General features: G+C 41.6%; 1 protein-coding gene across 1 annotated transcript in view; it reads right to left on the bottom strand.

Moving 5' to 3' along the window:
• zmp:0000000660 (arf-GAP with Rho-GAP domain, ANK repeat and PH domain-containing protein 2) overlaps positions 1–20,595 on the bottom strand; it is a 132,556-nt gene that overhangs the window by 89,259 nt on the left and 22,702 nt on the right. The window contains exons 9-10 of the mRNA XM_039821848.1: positions 9,331–9,524; positions 83–189 (exon numbers count right to left, since the gene is read on the bottom strand). Of these exons, the coding sequence (XP_039677782.1) occupies positions 83–189; positions 9,331–9,524 (301 nt within the window). The remainder of the gene's footprint in view (positions 1–82; positions 190–9,330; positions 9,525–20,595) is intronic.

The raw sequence follows: 20,595 nt of genomic DNA, 5'->3' as shown, positions 1-20,595 counted from the left end.
TTTGTTGCGCGAGAAGGGAGCAAGAACACACACACTCCCATGCATGCACATACACACATCACACATATGAGACCAGACGTACCAGAAGTTCTTGAAGGGTGTATTGATTTCGAAGCCCCTGCGGTCCACGTCTCTAATGTTGGCAGCAGTCAGTTCCACTTCAGCAATAGCCAGGCCTGCTTTATAGTCCTGGAAAAACACAAAGAAAGATGGAGATCCATAGATTTATTATTCATCAATTGGGAGGTTGTTACAGTACAGACACTTCAAATCATCGACAACAAAAGGGATTTTTTTTTTATCATTAACACAGCTGTCCACATGATGCAAGCCTTACGTGATCGCGCACTCTCCCCCCACCCCTCCTCCGTGCAGTCGCTAGTAGCCAAGGAGGACACAGACGATAAAAAAAACTAAACATGATGGACTCTTCAGAAGAGGTAATCATCTTCACTCAAGTTTTTGTGCGGGAAAGTCACGGAACGACCCAATCTTCTGAACATAGTCATACTGAGAAATCCAGAGAGAGTTGGGTGGAGCTGATAGTCTTGATTAGCTTTGTAGGAACTCATTTGGCAATGTCTTGAGTGTAACGGACATTTATTAATATCAAAAGGTTATGCACTTAAGCTTTAATAATAAAAAGTAATAAGTGATAGTAAAATAGTTTCTTGGAAAATGAGCTAAAATTTGCTTTCTTGCTCTGATTCAGATGAGAAGATCAATACCGCTCCTATGTCTGTATGGTAAATATGAAGCTACCACCAGCAACCATTTAGATTAGCTCATCCCTTTTATGGGGGGGTTTATGTGTCGGACTGTTTCTTGGCAGAAAATTGTCGTTTTTACACTTTGGTTTTACAGATTAAACAAACATGGTATAATGTGTTTTTTTGTGACCATTAGGAGGTTTTCATTGGTGGATTTGGTCACCTGTGGACAGAGCCAGGCTAGCTGTCTACCCTCCTGTTTTCATTCTTTACGCTAAGCTAACCAACTGCTGGCTCCAGCTTCCTATTTGCCATTCACACATAAGTGGTATCCACATTGAAAGCAAATATGCAAATTTCCCAAAAATGTCTAAAAAGGTGCCAGTTAAGGTGGTGTGTGAATCCCTCCCTGTGGAGGTATTCCAGACAACTGGAAGGAGACCCCAGGCCATTATGTATTCCAGCTGGCCCTGAAACACCTTGGGAACCCCCAGGAGGCGCTTGAGGAAGTAGATAGGGAGAATACCTTTCCTGCTTCCACGCTGACTGCAAGTGGTAGAAAATGGAGTGGTCGGTGGCCAGCTAAGAAACATGTTAACTGAGCATTCTTCTTTGTCTTTAATAATTTCCCCATTGTCATTAAGCCAGAAAGTATGTATGCAAATGTTCAAAATAAATCTAAAAGCACCTCAAAACACCTAAATAAGAGAAAATCTATTCTCAAAGGGCCCTGCAAATGTTAGGGTCCTTCACTAGACACCACCTCAAGGTGCTTTTTGGTCAAATTAGAGACCCTTCCTTACCAGGTGGGATCAACAGGTCGCCTCAATAAAGTTTCAACTTGTTTCTCACATTGGGCTTGAATGTCATTTGGTATGATGAAAACTAGCAAACACTAAAGATGACCCACAATCACTGCAGAGACATCCTCAGTCTCTGCTGCCCGTTTCCCGCTTAACTGCTGTGTTTAGGAAATAGCACTGGACACAGAGTTATTATACATGCAACAGAAAATAGTTTGTGACAGACCAATAACGCAACAGTCATCGTTTTGCTCTCCTTCGCACCAATGGTGCACAAGCCAACTCTGTGTGTGACGCATGTGTGTTAAAGACAGACAGAAAGGGAAGCTGGTGTGTGTGTGCGTGTGTGCAAAACAGCAAAGCTCTGCCAAAAGGAAAAGCTGTATCCGGGGAATCCAAAGCAACCCAAGCTTTCAGGCTCAACGTTTTCCAGGGCCCATTTCAGAAATGGGGGTTAAATGCAGAAGCACCAATTTCATAAGCTCCACTTTAACTCTGCATCACACCACACCCTTTCCTTCTCTACTTCACCCTCAACACTCACAGCAGTTTAGACCATTTTCTCTAGCTTAGAGCTCTGAGCGGAGACAGAAAAACAGACAGGAAGACAGAAGAAGTGCACCTACGCCCACACACGTATAGGCACAACACCAAAATAGAGCGAAAAAACACAGTTGTCCAAAATTACAATACAGAAAAATACACAGACAAAGCCAAAAAACGTGAGTCAAAAGACCATGGAGAGAAAGATAGCGAGACCACAGAGGAAAGGGAAGGATGGAGAACGCAGTAAGTGAAAAAAGGTCTTGATAATCCTTACTGAGAGTGGGTGAGACAAGTGAGGGGTCAGCTGAGCAGTTGATAGAGAGAAAGTGACTGTGTGTGGAAAGAGCCAGAACAAAACAGGAGCTGCGCCAATACTCCTCAACAGCGAATTACAGCATATTGCCTTAGCGAGGAGCACTAAATCCTGCCATGCTGTGCCATCTATAAGAGCATGTGTGTTTTCTGTGCCAACTGTTGTTCACCAACAAAACAATTTACACTAATTACACCAAACAATGAAGAAAATGAAGGACACCATTTCTGATTAGACGATTTTTGGGAATACATGGCCTAGGAGAGGAAAGACTTGTGTGTTGGGGCGGAGGGCGTGGGGGGTGGGGCGCCATGTGTCTTACAGAATTCTTCAACTAATTAGCGACAAACTTCTCAGTGCAACCAAATGTTGCAGACTGCATGACAAGGAGGAAGTTGTGTGCTGCAGAATTTCCAACCTGATCTTTCAGTATTGTTTGGGTTTGTTCCATTAGGGCCAATGTTGTCAGAATCTTCATTTGACCATCATTAGCCCCAATTACCACTACTTCAAACACATTTAGAGGACTGTGGTTGAGAGACTCAAGCAATTATTCTCCTTTCCTAACACTTCTACACAATGACATTGAGGAAGAGCGAGTGGAATGGAAACATAGCGACAGGCTAGTGTGGAGTTCCTATGAAGCATTATGTGTAATTAAGGCACTGTGTGAACTCAGAAGAGGGTGACATACGAGATAGACAAAGATAAAGAAAAGGAGCAAGAGAGCGTGACTGAAACAAGTGAATTCACTTTATGGCCAGATCCTAATTGAGCTAAAAGTTTTGATGTGAGGGCTCGGAAGCAGCAGTAACTTGCCTTCTCTATTCAATCAATTATAAGTAAGTAGAGCAATTGCTCTTTAAAATGCAGTATGTTCCAAGGTTTAAAGACACATGACAATGAGAGTGCGGTGCAGAGTTTAAAGCTCAATTCAAAGCGACTTCTCACGAACAATTCAGTTCAGCTGAGTATCTCAATGCAACGCTTGGCTGTAATTTATACACAGAAGTAGGCCTGTCGCGATAGTCAATAAATTCTCTCTCTCTCTCACTCACTCTCTCACTCACTCACTCACTCACTCTCACTCTCTCTCTCAAAGAGACTGGATGACCACTCTCGGTTCCTTAGCGTAACAAGGAGTGAACCCTCTTGTCAGTCGCATGGTCTTTGTGTGGGGAGGCGGGACTCCTGGTGGAGAGAGAGACAGAGAAGAGAAAACGCTAGCTAAAAGTTGGAGCAGGGTTTCCCGCAGCACTTTGCAGTTAAGGCGCCGTCAAAAAAAAAAAAAAGTATATGAGTGATATGCGCCGTGTTACTCGCCGTACTGTTTTCTCCCTTTCATTCCAAAGCACACAGTTGACAACCTGCAGGTGGAGGGGGTGGAGACAGGCTCGGACATACACGCCACTGTGGACTATGTCTCGCAAGAGGTTTCAGGAAAGTGACGCCAGTGTTTGTGTGTGTGTGTGTGTGTGTGTGTGTGTGTGTGTGTGTGTGTGTGTGTGTGTGTGTGTGTGTGTGTGTGTGTGTCAGCCCGCCCCCGCGAAGCTCCGACCTGCAGACAGCAGAGGAGCAGAAGAAAGTAGCTGTACCTTCACCAAAATGAAGACTGAAAAACAGAACTATTTTGGTACAAACATTTACTCGCCATGTGGCAGATAGATATAGATAGATATAATTTATTAATTATATATTATCAGGGGTGGGAATCACCAGAGGCCTTACGATACGATATCATCACGATACCAATGTCACGATACGATCTTATTGCGATTTCAAACATATTGCAATATTCTGCGATACATTGCAATTCATTACCTTTTTTCCAACTTCAAATTTTTCCCAATTTTAAATTATGTCCCCAAAAGAAAACTTTGTCAACATCTGTTTTATCTAAAGAAATACATTTCTCTGTTTGTTCGTCTCACTTCAATTGCATTGCTGCAAAATCAGATTGTCCAAACAGACAGACTGACCAACACATATATAATAAAAGATCGATACTTGGCGTCTGTGTATCGATACAGTATTGCCACAGAAAATATTGCGATACTATGCTGTATCGATTTTTTCCCCCACCCCTATATATTATTTAAATGTAATATTTAGTGTTTAATAAAGAATTGTTAAATGTAGTACAGAGTCTGTAGTCTATCGCACATACACTCAAAGGAATGCTGCAAACATTTGACAGCCAGTACGAATTACCTGGGAGAACATACGTGTCAAAAACGGCAATTCCACAACTGTACAACAGCGTGAAAGTATTCCAGTGTTAAATATTCTTTAGAAATAAAAGTGTATTGATCTTTGAAAAGGTGTACCTGCATTATTATGCCATTATCATTATATTAGATGAAAATGGTCTCAGAACGACAATATTATCGTTTATAATTTCTGGGACAATTTATCGTCCAGCTAAATTTGTTATCGTGACAGGCCTACACAGATTATTATGTATTACTGTATAACTGCAGATGGAGGAGGAACGTGTCTGTACTGTATGTACTGAATGCATGTGCATGAGAGTGTGTGGCTGTGCTGAGAGGGCAAAGCAGTCACCTTTACCTAATGACCCTCATCCCTCTCAGGCAGCCAATTAGAGCACTGGGTGATAGCAGCCGTCCAGCCCTCGCCACTCGTTACCTACCCGATATGTGCCGTGGCCTCCTGCCCTCTCCAATTAATTCACCAAGGATGGAGGAAAGGAGGGATGGGGAGAGGTAGGGAAGGCATTAGAGGTAAAAAAAATAACTCACCCAATTACAACAGCCAAGTGGTAGGTGGCGATAATGGCGCTTATGGGGGGAGAGGGGAAAAGCCCTATAGCGAATGGTCGTACGCATGCCTGGGTTTATGCACTTTTGTCCACATATTATAATGCATAAAGCATTCAAGAACTTAAACAAGAGAAAGAAAGAATTCATCATCTCAAGAAGAAAACAAATCAACACATACCAAATTCCGGCACCTAAAATAAATAACCTTAACCTGGTAATTGCTGAGCAAAGGCCCACTCTGAATATTCCAGTCATGCATCCAATTATAATTTCTTTCAAAGCTTTTCAACCTCTTATTGTGCATAAGTCAGTCACTCCACTGCTGCTCTAAGAGAAGACAGACAAGTAAAGGCGGCCTCGACTTCTATCTCCAATTCCATGGCCACTCAACCGCTTACGATGCTGTAAAAGCATGCAGGCTAAGACCGTCTCGCAGAGGGGTATGTGCGTTTGAAGAGAACACACTCAATATAGTTTGATTTTTTTTTAACATCAGACAGTGAGACAGAGGTCAAGGAAAGTGAATAGCTATGGTTGATGATAAATAATAAAAGAGAGTAGTGGAAGAAGACAAATAATTTGGTTGAATATATTGAGAAAAAAAGAAAGAAATAGAAAGAGGCAAGTTATGAATGCACTTTTAGTAAACCGGAACAAAAAGTAAACTTTTCCAGTCCAATATTTAAGGTAAAAACTAAAACAGATATTCTGAAAATATCTCTGAAAATGATTTAATAAAGTTAGGAGATGTTTTACACTGCAACTACAGTGGTGTAGTAACTGCTGATAGCTTCAAGCGCTGTTGTGCCAAAAGCCTCAGAGCTACAGACCCAAGCCTGCAGTTACCCTTAGCTCATAGAAACATTTTCCACGTCTTTCACGTCCGCTTTGTTTTTTTAAGGCCTTTAACTTTCCGGTTTACTCATACCACTCCAATCAGCATGGTTTCCAGCAGCAGGCACTTTGTTGTAACAAAAATGCTACGAAAAACCTGTTCACTACGTGCCTAGCACCAAGCGGCTAACAGACAAAGTTGACAACTAGAATATTGCACTTTCATTCACAGGTGAACAGAAAGACAACAACAAATTGCACTTACCGCATTCAGTTGTATAACAAAGAGTATTTCAAATATGCTGATTATCTTTTAGTTGCATCAGTTATGCAAAAAGAAACAGAACTCATTACATGAGGAAAGCCTTAATGAAACAAGACTACTCTTGTGTCACAAATTCTACAAAACGGCCTTTGCAGTCTTGGGATGATGTTAATTGTTACGAAGAAGATCTTGAGAAGAGCAAATGAGAAAGACATTTAATTAAAGTAGAGATTAATTAAATCCTCAGTCTCGCTGTTATTGTATACTCAGAATACCTTTCCCACCAGAGAAGGCTCAACTGTACGTGTAACTTTTGCTAAGTAGGAATGAAAGGGAGAGAAAAAGATATCTTGCAAGAATTTTTTTTGTTTTAACCAAGTAACAGGGTTCAACCAAGCTAGCAGGAAGCTAAATTGCATACAAGATGACAGAAGGAAATATGATCATCCAACGATTATATCAACCATTCAACTGCTGGAGTGAACACACACAAGAAAACACTTGTGAAGTATGACATGAAACAAGTTGCTCTGGGTGGACCAATCAGCCTACAGTATGCAGCCCATGGCAGGGAGATCATTCTCAGAGTAAACGTGTGTGTGTGTGTGTGTGTGTGTGTGTGTGTGTGTGTGTGTGTGTGTGTGTGTGTGTGTGTGTCTCACACTTTGTGTACCGTCTGACTTTCTTTACCTCGGTGTTTAAATGACCTTAAACACAGCTTCATCACAAGGCTTACAGCCCATGAGAAATGGGGTAGGGATGGTAAAGGAGGAGCAGGGAGGATGATGTTTCCAAAAGCTCGTTCATCATGTTAGATTAAATACTCCACTCCACTGAACTTGAACGGGGCAACGGTCTACCTCCCTCCCCACTCTTACTTTCCATCACTCTCTCCTTTTTCTTACAAACCACCAATGCTCGTTTCTCACTCACGTGACCTCTGCACCCCCACCCTTCTCACTTCATCTTTCTACTTCATTTTGTTTCTGTCTCTTATTCTTGTCTTACATTTGCCGCCTCCCTTTCTCTCTCTGCAAAAAGTGCACTGCCGCTGCATTTATGCCGGGGATTTAGCTCGTAAGCTGAAATAATACAATGAATTTGTCCTCCCTCTGATTCTTTCTTTCCCTCCGTTTCTCCTGCTGTCTCAGATCAAGGAAGTGGAAATGTGCTGACATTGAGTGATACCCAAAAGAGAATTCTAACAAAGATGTTTGTTCACGCTAATGAAGAAAATAATGAAAGGCAAACAACAAAACTAAAAGATAGAGCGAAATGAAATGAGAGCCAAGGATGAATGGAGATGAGTTGAATGTGTGTAGCATTATTAATTATGCATACAAATATGTGTGATGCACTTTAAGAAATAGTATTACTGCGTATGAGAAATCTTTCGATCTCAGATCGGATATGTTGCTGCCGGGACAGGAGTAGGCAGAGAACAGAGTCTCTGTACATGAGCAGGGACTATCAGGGCCTAATTGGACTCACATCAAGTAAGAAAGACTCAAGAGAAACTATGAGTAAGTGAAAACGTATCTCTTCTTTATTCTGCAGTTAAGAGGAGATGTAAATTATCAAAAAAAAAATTAGTCAGAACATATTCTAAGTAAGCAATAATACTAACTAGGTCGGCTACCTGAAGGACTCCGTTGACTTTTTGGGCCCTTTGGTCATGTGTCAACAACAGACTCCAAAATTATCTCTGAAACTAATACAAAGCCCGATAATTAAGCACGGTAGGCTGCATTAGCAGCAATTCAAAGGGGAACTCCACAGATTTTAGTCATGAATATGATTCAAGGCTTTTGGAGATTGACTCATACTAGTAGTAACTAAAAGTTATAATATCTCGACCTTTGCTGTTTAGATTTTGACCATTCAAAAGAAAAACAAATCATGGCCGAAAGGTGGTTCCAGAAGAAAGACAGTGTTGTTACCTAAACCACAGGAGTTGATCCTCTGATGGAGATGGATTTGTTCAGAGATTTGCGTGGCATTAGCCAGCAGTGGCATGCACAGTCTCTTAGGGAAAATTAAAATGGGGCACTACCACCGCTCACAAATTACTGTTTGGGTTCATGTTTGCGTTATAGGTCACACCAGAGCAGAAATGAGTAAGCGGACCAAAAGGGCACTTTGCACACCCGAGGATCACCTGGGGTCACTTTGGCATTTGATGTTTACTGTGTGACATTTTAAGATTCTTTTTTGGGCCATTTTTAGGCCTTTATTTCCGACAGGACAGCTTTAGACATGAAAGGGGAGAGAGAAAAGGAACGACATGCAGCAAAGGGCCGCAGGTGGGAACCGAACCAGCGGCTGCCGCGTCGAGGACAGAGCCTCAGCACATTGGCCCAGGCACCCCAACTGTGTGACATTTTGGCAACTAAAATGCTTGGAAGTGTCTCTTCAGAGCACAGTATATCCTGTAATGCACTACTAAATGTGATTGGGAATATCCACCACTAAAGCACAATATCAACCGAAAAGATAAGGGCCTAAAGATGGGTACTAAATTATTCCTTGTCTAAGAGAGAAGCCTCGAGTCAGAATTCACATGGTGCACACATAAATTTGTCTGAGGTGGCCACTGGGGTCCAACAGCAAATTTCTGCCCCTGGCTCCCAAGTCCAAATCCGGTGATGGAATGGAGCCGATTTGTTTGTTACTGAAGACAGTCCGAATTCCATCTGCTAATAAAGTTGTGTTTCCACTAACTATATATATTGACTATACATTAATCCTTTCCCCACATCTCTCAAGATTGCTGGTCATAGTTGTACTTGCGTGAGTTCAATAATAAGTGGACTACAACTAGTCATTGCTATGCGCTAGCATGTGCTTGTACCCACCAAAAATAGAGCACACTATATCTCAGGACCCTGAACCCTAAAGCATTTTCACACATATATATTTACTTTTTGGATTACACATTCATGAACATATCCATATCTTTCATGAACATCTCCATCTCTGCCTCATCTGCTTCAAATAGGCTGTGATTATTATCTTCCTTTGTTCAAAAAGGAAGCTGTCATCCTGTGAGAGGAAGTCCCGGCGGTGTTGGAAGTACCTGTTCTGTTTTGCAGATCCTGACTTTACTCCCCGCCAGGGACACCAGCACTCTGCCTTTGTAACCGCGGAGCTCCAGCAAGCCTCGCTTGTTTGCGGAGGAGGGGTGGGAGAGGCTGTCGGAGTGCTTCTGGGAGCCGCAGGCAGGGGGGCGCGTGGCCGTCTGAAGAGTTTCCATCCACTCCTGGCGCTCCCCTGTGGACACATGCGTGAGTGAGAGACAGACACGGAGAAAAAGAGATGTGCATGTGGATACAAGTGTGAGTGTGATAAAAAAAAAAAAAAAAAAAAAAAAAAAAAGAGTGAAGAAATCAAGAAAGGCCAGAAAGTGAACTAGACAATGAGAGATCAGGGTATCTTAAAGTCTTTGAATTATAGTGTTAATTCATCATTTTTACATCCCTTCAGTGAGTTACGTACACTGGCTTGTTGGCTGCTAAACCTCCATTGCATACTGATACAGAAAATCCCAGTCTAAAAGAAAAGTAATTGAAAGACAGGATGAGCTACGATTGGTGAAAATTAACTTAGCCCCTGGAAAAAGAATATCCTGCAAAGCTGAAAAGTGCAAAGTCTAGCACTAGAGATATAGAGAGCTGCTACTCTGAGATTTGCAAGCCTTAAGCAAGATGTGGCCGAGGTAACTTGAGTCAAACACACCACCAAATTAAAATATATAATAAAAAAATGTAGCTTCTCATGATACGCTACCACAGTTCTGTAAATCCACTCATTTGTCTCAACATGGAAAACAATGGAGCAAAGTCAAACAGCACATGTGCAGTTTACAATGATAACGGTGGCAGATTTACCACTGGAAATCATTTGTAGTTTTTTAAACAACGGATCCTTGAATTCAGGACAGACTTACACAGCAGGGCTGTTTATATCAAAGATCCTGTTATTTCATTCTCACATAACCCTGTTTGGCTGCTTAGCCTACAAATTCAATTTCATGTTTTTACTGTTAACATTACAAGAGAAAAGGCTTTTTGGAAAACTAAGCGTGTGAGGGAAAACGTAACATTATCAAGGCTAACGAACTGGCTGCAGTTGCTCGAGTGTAAACCTCAAACCCAAGAAAGTGTGGGACAGAGCTGCTAACGTTACCCCAGATGTGACTAGCTGTGAAGTAACCCCATAATCTAATTTGGGTAGGTTAATTATTGGCTTACTCTTGGCCTTGGAAGTAAGGCTAGGTTCCTACCGTCGGTAGCAAGCAATATTTGCAGCTTACATCAGAGCGGACTAACACTGTTTAATCCATTCCTGACATTGCTCTTTGTTTTTGGAAAGGCTAAACAAAGACCCCACCATCCAAGCCCAATTCATAGGCAGAAATCCAATGCTTGACAGGCCTGCTGTGCCTAGTTAAAGTTGCTAAGATATAATTGGAGAATCCCTGTTTGGGGGAAGGTTCTATAACTGGCACTTCACATGTTTAGTGGCTTCAAAAACTATTTTTCATTTAGCACAACACTAAATCTCATTTTATTGTGAATCATCCTAGATTACCCAACAGCTAATTTGCTCAAGTATAGCACAATGCACCGTGTTCCATCCAGGGTTTACATTCAAATGATGTAGACTCAAAGGGCCTCTCAGATATCTTCCCCTGCAACTTTTCAAACAGACATAAAAGAAGACATGAAAACCAGCGCTATAAAGCCCATTCCCCTACCGCCCAAGACATTGTGCTATCAAAGCCAGGAAAGTGAAAACACAAGAAATAACAAAGGATTGTGAACACACACACACACACACACACACACACACACACACACACACACACACACACACACACACACACACACACACACACACACACACACACACACACACACACACACACACACACACCTGTTCAATACAAGAAAGAAGAAGGGAATAAAAACTTATCTATCTAATCTATAAACTGATATAAAAACTAAGCAGTTGGGATGGACCTGCAAATTTGAGAAAAGGCAACAAGGCACCCTTTTTTCTAAACTTTTTTAAAAACTAAATGCACTTCACACATCAAACCTGTGTGCGGCTCTCAAGTCATCATTAAAAAAAAAAATAAAAAAAAAAAAAAGACACTTGACAGAATGACAGACACTTTTCTAAAATACACAAAGTGACAAATTGATACTCTCAGAATAACAGTGAGCACTTGTGTGGTCACACAGAGGCATCACACAGGAAATGTATTTTTGGATACCCATGAATTTGAGCAAACAACAGGATGGAGGATCTCACAATAGTTCTCCAAACAGACAACTTGATGTCTGTATTTGGTTCTCTTGCATTTTATCAAAATGCTCAAGGTACAGGAAAGAAGCTTTTACTTGGTTCACCTCTCGGTTTCATTGCATCATCCATTACTATGCTTGTTATGGGCTAGTTGTTTGTCAAAAGAGGAAAACCCACAGACACACAAATCATGTCACATATTATGTCATATTATATCGATATCGTGATATGAGGCTAGCTTAGAATTTAGATATCGTAATATCGTGAAATGACATAGGTGTTGTCTTTTCCTGGTTTTAAAGGCTGCATTACAGTAAAGTGATGTACTTTTCTGAACTTACCAGACTGTTCTATTATTTGCCTTTTCCCCACTTAGACATTACGTCCACATTACTGATGATTATTTATCTAAAATCTAAGTGTGAAGATATTTTCTTAAAGCACCAATTGTCAACCCTAGAATATTGCCGCAATATTGATATTGAGGTATTTGGTCAAGAATATCGTGATATCTGATTTTCTCCATATCGCCCAGCCCTACTTTTGAAGCATGTCAATTTAAGAATAGAGAGAATAATTGTTTTTGTCATACTTTATGGCTCTCCACATTGGAAAAATATGTGCTTTCCCTTTCTTACCACAGCAACAACAAAAAGCCTTGTAGCTGGTAGGGACTCAGTGTTTTTCTCAAAGCACCTCAGAGCTAACATGTAACGGACTGGTGAAAAAGAGATTCATTGGACATCTCATTAGCTAGAATTTACAGATAAGACATAGAAGATGAATGTACATATAGGCCTGTCACGATAGTCAATAAATCAATTAATCGCACGATAAAAAAAAAAATGAGCTTGATAATTTTTCCGGCCGCGATAATTTCCATTTGCATGCTTGTTTGTTTTTCTCGTCTCTCTCTACCAAAGAGACTGGAGGACCACTCTCGGTTCCTTAAGCGTAGCGGAGGAGAAACCCTCTTGTCGGTCGCGATGGTCTTTGTGGGGCGGGACTCCGGGCGGAGAGACACAGAGACAGAAAACGCTAGTTGAGATTTGGGGCAGGGTTTCCCGCAGCACTTGCGTTAAGGCGCCGTCAAAAAACTAAAATGTATGGAGGATATCAACCGTGTTACTCGGCTCCCGTTTTCTCCCTTTCATTTCAAACCACACAGCCGACAACCTGTAGGTGGAGGCGGTGGAGACAGGCTCGGACATACACGCGGTTTGTACACGCGTGTGTGTGTGTGTGTGTGTGTGTGTGTGTGTGTGTGTGTGTGTGTGTGTGTGTCGGCCCGCCCCCACGAAGCTCCGACCTGCAGAGGAGCAGAAGCCGCACCTTGGCCAAAATGAAGACTGAAAAACAGAACTATTTTGGTACAAACATTTACTCGCCGTGTGGCAGATAGCCATATAGATAGATTAAATGTATTAATTATATATTATTTAAATTTAATATTTAGTGTTAAATAATTGTAAAATGTAGTACAGAGTCTGTAGTCTATCGCACAAACACTCGAGGAATGCAGCAAACTTTTGACAGCCAGTAGGCTATGAATTGCCTGGGAGAACATACGTGTCACAAACGGCAATTCCACAACTGCACACCAGCGTGAAAGACGACATACTAAAGGAGATCAAAGACATATTGTGGATATTTAAAATGTCTTCCAGTTCCAGTGTTAAATATTCTTTAGAAATAAAAGTGTATTGATCTTTGAAAAAGTGTACCTGCATTATTATGCCATTATCATTAGATGCAAATTGGTCTCTCAACGACAATATTATCGTTTATCGCAATAATTTCTGGGACAATTTATCGTCCAGCAAAATTTGTTATCGTGACAGGCCTATGTACATATATTTAGTTTATAGCCCATAGCAGTTAATATAAGTCATATTTTGCACACTTGCAATGATAACTGATCACCGGTGTATGTCGTGGACTGCCTAAATAACTGGGAGTAAACATGACATCCTTCCCCTGCTTCATGCAATGCTCCATTCCTTGTATCCTTTTAAGTCAGCATTACTCATAGCTGCCACAACAGCATGATTCTGATTGAGTAAATTGTGTACGCACCAAGTTGGAAGTCAGCTTCACATCCTTGAAGAAGAGAAAAAAAAAAAAAAAACTGCACATGCACAAAAACTAAAGACCAAAACACAGTGATGGCCTTCATTCCTAGACAAAAGGGTAAGTATAAACATTTGCTATGATTATTTGTTTGGTTTAGGAGTATAATTAAGTCTCAAAATATCAGTGGCAGATGCCTGTGGTGGCGGTTACCAATTTTCTCTCAAAGCATCTCCGGCAACCGTTAAAATATAGCAAGGAAAAGAAATTATTGAACCAACAGTATTTAGAGGCACACATTTGGCTTCATGATGTGTTTGGGGCAAGTGGGAAACTGCAAGTTTGTTCGAGACAGTAATGGATCTTCATGGCAACCCTGACCTTTTTAGGTCTTGATGGGTCCACTTGGCCAGGTAAGGAAGATCCAGAGTTCCAATCATATTTAGTGTAATCAGGTAGCGTAGGGTCCCACGGTATTGACGCAGGACGCAGGAGTTTCAACATGCCAATTACCCGAGTGGAGCAGACTCGGTACGAGTTTCCCACACACACACACACACACACACAAATACTGCCTGGTCCCGAACTCAGCTCTGGCCTGGCTACACCCAGATTCTTATGAATTTACAAAGAGCTTGTATCAAAAATGAATGGCCTACTTAATTATTGACTGCTCTTTACATCACTAGGCTTTACTGTTCCGTTCCCACCCTTGCTTTCTGAGTTCCATTACCTGTCCTGCGCTAACTTATTTGCCTGTTCATTTATTCAGGTCCTTCCTTTCTCCCGCCGCTCTCCTCTTCGCCAAAACTGTCAATCTGAGCGCGGGAGGGAAGGCTGGAGCGAGGATGGAGGTGGGAGTATTGAGAGAAACCGAGTCGTGGCATGCCTGTACGCCTGCGTTTTAGCACGTGTGCATCTGACTTGTGCGTCTGAATGTGTCTTGCATATGATTGAGTGTATGTTGTTGTTTGTTTGTGCACACAGTCTCGGACGTGAACCTCCAGCGTGCTTCCAAAAATTATTTTCACTCAGTGTGAAAACATGCCCTCACCTCTGCATGCACATATAAAGAGTGCACGGCAACCCAACAGCCACATCTAGCTTCATCTCTTGTTAAGGGATATATATGTAAAGCCATGTATTTGAAAGACTATTCCACCACTTTACATGGAGAGAGACCAGGAGAGAGGCAGATAATCCTCATTGAAAGTGGATGAGATGAGAGCCAGGGCCATTTAGTGCTCAACAGAGATCTTAGAAGCCTCCCACACAGTCTCCATCAAGAGGAATACAAAAAAAAAGCCTTTGCAGAGGGATTAAGATTTGCTTTGTTATCTGTCATTTCAGTCCTCTCACCCCAACATACATGCACAACACAGAATTAAACGTTTACATTACTCTTCAATGTATGATCTACAGTAAGTTTGCCATATATTACTACATTTTATAGAACTGGATGAGTCTTAATTGATCCTGGCCAATACATCGACACGGACAATATTATCAGCCAATGTTGGTTTACCAGAGATATATTTAAAGTAAGTAGCAAGACATTGCAGTATAGAAATCCCAAAGATACAGTAATGCACATTTGAGGTCATTCAGATTCACTGTCTTATTACACAGTTCAGAATTCTTTAATAATCAAATGTATGGGAACCTTATCAAAAATGTGCATGTTACGTATTTTGAGGCATTATTAGTCCTGATCTATTACAATCTAATTAAAAAGTATTTGTGCTGCTTATGTCACTAATGTCAGAACTTTGCAAACTTGGCATAGTGGACCTCGCCTCAACCGTCTCATTGCTTGGCAATATATGCTCAACTATAGCTAAGAAGCATGTTACATGTGTTTGTTAACTTGTTAAATTTTAAAACCCGCCACTGGGCAGTGAAATATGAAATGATACAACTTGAAATATTTACTACAGGTAATACTTTACTCCCACTCTATGTCCTCCTGAGTTTATATTTCTGCCATCAGTCTCTCTCTGGCCTGTTCCCAACCCTTTTGTTGTTATCTCTACATCTCTCTTTTACCTTCTTTCCTGTCATCTCAAACAAAACTAACATGTGTTAGGCAGGCTTTGTTGAAAAGCAATTGCCAAAGCATCAGAATACAAATCATTAACATTTCTTTACACCATAAATCCCATCTTCTCTCTTGTAGCGCATTTGTCTGCATCCCCCCCTCCAACACTCCCCTTCTTGTCCTGACCATTTTCCATCACTCTCCGCCCTGTCTCTTCCTGGCAAACTCTCCTTTCCTCTCGCTTTCTTCTCTCCCATTGCTGCCACTGTTCTCCACACCACTTCCTCCCCCTCTTTTCTTGCTCTCCTTCTCTCCTCCTGCCTGCCTTCCTTCCTCCTTCCATCTCTCCTCTCTCAAGCTGACAGTACCTGAGGGAAGAGGCCACCTGCGGACCAAGTGGAGAATCAGCCGACAGCTGTGTGCACACTCTCTCCGGTGGCCTTCAATTATTCACTCACTTCTCCCTCCTCCTTTTCCCTCTCTCCATCTTCACTCTGCCCTTTTCATCTCTCCCTGCCGTCTCTGTCTTTACCTCTCTGTTGCTTCTTCACACCGAGATTGCGTGTCTGCCTCTCTCGCTCTATCCATCTCTGTTATTCCCTCATTTAATCGCCTCAATCCCTTGTTTCCCCTATCCCCTTCTTTTAATGTCCCTCCTGGATGCCTTTACACTCTCGCACACACCTCTGACCATCACTCTACTATTTTCTCCCCCTCTCACCCCTACTGCATCAGCCCAGCAGCTCCATACCTCCACTTCACTAACCTACTCCTCCTCTTTCCCTCTGTCTCCTCATGTCTCCCTCTTTCTCATGCCTTTCCCCAAAGATTGATGACTCTCCGCCACAAGGCGAGTGGGCCTGTTTAAAGATGCATGAGGTGATGAGGGAAAGTTTTCTCCTCCTTTTCTTTTCACCTCTCCATCTCTCCTCCCAACCCTTTCTTCTGACGGCAGCAGCCACCTCAGCGAGAGGCTCCCCACTGATCCCAGGCAGTCAGAGGCCACCTCCAAATCAGACAGCATTCTCCCCTCCAAGCGCTTGTCAGGACAGCTGAGTGTGACGTATGACGATCAGCTAACAGACAGCGTGATAAATGACGCTGCTGAGGACCTGCGTCTCATAAACTGCCAGAAAAGGCTGGCAGATATCGATATGATGATGCACTGAATCGACAGGGTGAGGAGGAAGAACCGCTGGTGCTCGGTGTGGTGAAAATAGATGGAAAAAAAGTTTAAAAGGGAAAGCTGTTGGCTATATTGCTTTTTTAATAAACCGGAGGTGATGCAAAATTGTAGGAAAAGGAGATCCAATGCAAATGTTTTTTTAGCTGACAATAAAGGACTAATGCCACCAAGCACAAGGTGCATTTTATACAAATGTACAATGTGTCAATGAGTCGAAGGATTTTAGATGCAAACCAAGCTTAAAGCTCAAATACATCCACTGCAGTACATTATTATCTTAAAGTTGTAACTGATTGATTTTTTGGCAGCTTGGGTCAGTGAAAAAAAAGCTGTTAAAGACAATAGTTTGTGTTTATCAGCTCAAGTATAAGTATAGACACTAGAGTCAAGAACATTTTTTCACCTGACTGATGAGGCATTTTTTCCTAAGTCAGCGATGCATTAGGATCTACTCAATCTTTATTTTCAACCTTTATTCACCTTTATTCACAACCAACCAAAAAAGAACAGAAACCGACAGACAACCGACCGACAAAATAAAAAATAAAATAGAAAAACACACAGGTGGAGAGCAGCCAGAACAACAGAGTTTAAAACCTGCTCAGATCAAGGGCCTAGCACAGCAGCAAACACACAAATCAGGCATCAAGGGCCAATCATGCAACACCAAAAATGGTTTCCACAACTTCAAGAAGCGAGCCTTTGAATTTCCCCCTGCCAAAACTAATCTGTCCCATCCTAGCCATGAAAAGATTTCATTGAGCCACCTCCTAAAACATGGGGACACTGGAGACTTCCAATTAAGTAATATAAATGTTTCAGTTGCAACCATGCCTGCTCTATTACTTTGCTTCTGATGGGAAGGAAGGGCCTCTGTACTGTCAATGCAATCAAAAATAGCCAGATTACAATGGACCTTTTTCACAGCAGACATTTTGACTTGTCATAGTAGGAAAAGCACAGCTGAAATTGATAACCTTGATGGCTCAGTTCCATCAAGTGTCCCAGTAAGCTATTTCAGTGAGTCAGCATGCACAATACCAGGGCCTCTCCTAAGTGGAATGCAGCCATCATTAATGGTTTTGAATACACCTGTGCTTTTCCTACTATGACATGTCAACATGTCTGCTGTTAAAAAGGTCTATACGGCTGGATATTTATCTGACATTGTTATATGTCACTCCAGAGATTACTTAATACTGGACAGTGCCAGAATAAGTGTGACAGTGATCCCTCTGAGATACCACATCTGTCACACAGAGAGAAAACCGATTCAAAAATCTTGTTAAGTTTGGTTTTGGAGTAATGCAGTCTGTGTAAGACTTTAAATTGAATTGATCTGTATCTAGAGCTAATGGAACTGCTCTGTATAGCGGACAAACCTTCCTCCCACAGTTCATCTGACACCGGAGCACCCAATTCTGCTGTCCAGGCCTCCTTGAGATAACGGGCTTCCACTGGTGTTGTAAAAGCAGTGACAAAACGGGAGATCAAATGCTTTGAGTCAGGCTTATAGAGGAGTAAACTATAAGAAGTGTGACTTTTTGGTTTGGTTGTGAATTCTGGGATACACTCCTATACAAAATGCCTGACTTGAAGGTAGCGATAAAAATGTTGTCGGGGAAGGCGATACTTAGTTTGGAGCTGAAGAAATGAAGCAAATTAATTATCTGTGTAAAGATCACCTATACAACACAGCCCTCTTCCCCTCCAGTCAAGAAACACTCTATCCATCAGTGCCGGCTTGAACAAGTGAGCATTACAATTATTTCTTACTGAGCACTAAGCAATAAATGACTGTATATCAAATGATGAGTATGACAAATATTGATAATCCTATTCCTCGCTCAACAGATGTCAATAACTTGCATTTAAGTCTCAATAATCTCAAAGACATGTCAGTTCCACCAAATATTCACACTATACCAGACAATGAGTCAAAGGTTCATAACCATGCAAAGCTCAGGTTGTCCAATCTCACTCATCCACATTCATCAAACGACGGACAACATCTGACCCTAGAGACGGACTCTCAGTTTGACCTGAGCTGCCTAATAGACTGCCATCAAGCCGGCAGGAGGTAAGGAGCGGAAGGCGTCCAACACAGACAAAGCTTCTGGCTGAAAGACAATACAACTCTTACTCCGTTTTGTCTGACAGAGGGATGAAGAAAGGAAGAGGAAGAAGGAACATGACTATTAAAAAGGTCAGTTCCTGGGAGATTTGAGAATTTGTTAATTTTTTTATAATGTGTTTCCCTTTAACTTAATTAACTTAATAACACTGATTCAGACAGGGACATGAAGTCATTACTGCCACCAAGATCTCCCTCGGCACCTATTTACATAGCATAATATTCATAGAGCATTTACAAGAAACTATGTATTCTGAAAAATACTTTAAAGAAATAGTTTGACATTTTGAGGAATACCGTATTTTCCGCACTATAAGGCGCACCGGATTATAAGGCGCACCTTCAATGAATGGCCTATTTTAGAACTTTTTTCATATATAGGGCGCACCGGATTATAAGGCGCATAGAATAGAAGATACTGCAGTCAAACGTTTGACTGGGGTTGCGTTAAGATAAGATAAGATAAGATAAGATAAGCCTTTATTGTCTCCCATAGGAGAAATTTGTCTTGGGCACTCGAGAGAACAAATTGGCGACACATCACGCATAACACACAATAAACATACAGTTAACCAACTTACAACATAGTCACACATTTCCTCATGCTTCAATAAACAACGAATAACACACGAACAAACAACCCCCCCCCCCAACAACACAGCCTCCCCCTTGAATTACACAAATGTTTAGATAATGATTGCACATTTCCCGTTAACTCATACTGTGGTGAATAACTTCTATATTGCACACTGCCCCATTGCATAATACCATGTCAAATATAACAGCAAATTATGCAACAGTACCCTATCATTATGCATCCACTAGATGGAGCTGTGCTAAAGGGAATGTCAACAAAACCGTCAGATAAAGTCAAACTTTATGAAGCGTTCTGACAACTCCGTTCACTCCCTCCTTATAGCATTTAAATCTAAGTGGTCCGAGAAAATGGCGATCGTCTCAACGTGGTCCCTGACATGTTGTCATCGGCTTGTCCGCTTCCATTGGCCATATCAGAGGCAAACCTGAACGGATTGGCTAATATGAGCTACCAATCGAAAGCTTAGAAGCTAGGGAATACGATGACGCCCACATCGATCATGTAGCAAGCTGGGCAGAGAAGCTAGCGGCGATGACAAGTGCGGAAATGGAAAACGCGTTTTTCCGTTGTGATTCGGCCAGAAACTTCAACATTGTGAGGCGAACAGATCGTTTTGGAATATAAAGCTTGGATATTACATTTCCTTGGACTCTTGTGGATTTATGAAAATCAAGTTTGGGCCAAAATACCACTTTGTTGATGAAAGGACAACGAAATCAGGTATGGATGCACTCTCGACACCTGCGCAGATTATGGCTGAATTGTTTTATTGTAAATTGTTTACTTTGTAACAGTTGTGTAACTGCTATAAATCATCGTATGCTTTGTATGTGGGCTTAAATTAATCATTAGAGGCTAAGCTTTCAATTGGTGTGTCGCATGGCTGTATATTTTGAATATTTAATGCTTTAAAGTTATAAAAACGCGACTGAGTGGAAGTTTTATCGAGGTTACAGCGACGCAGTGTCCCGTCAACGGGGCAGTGATCCGAGAGGTTGATCCATA

This window comes from Perca fluviatilis, chromosome 14, assembly GCF_010015445.1.
Source record: "Perca fluviatilis chromosome 14, GENO_Pfluv_1.0, whole genome shotgun sequence".
NCBI classification, from domain to species: domain Eukaryota; kingdom Metazoa; phylum Chordata; class Actinopteri; order Perciformes; family Percidae; genus Perca; species Perca fluviatilis.
This window is presented reverse-complemented; position numbering and strand designations above follow the sequence as displayed.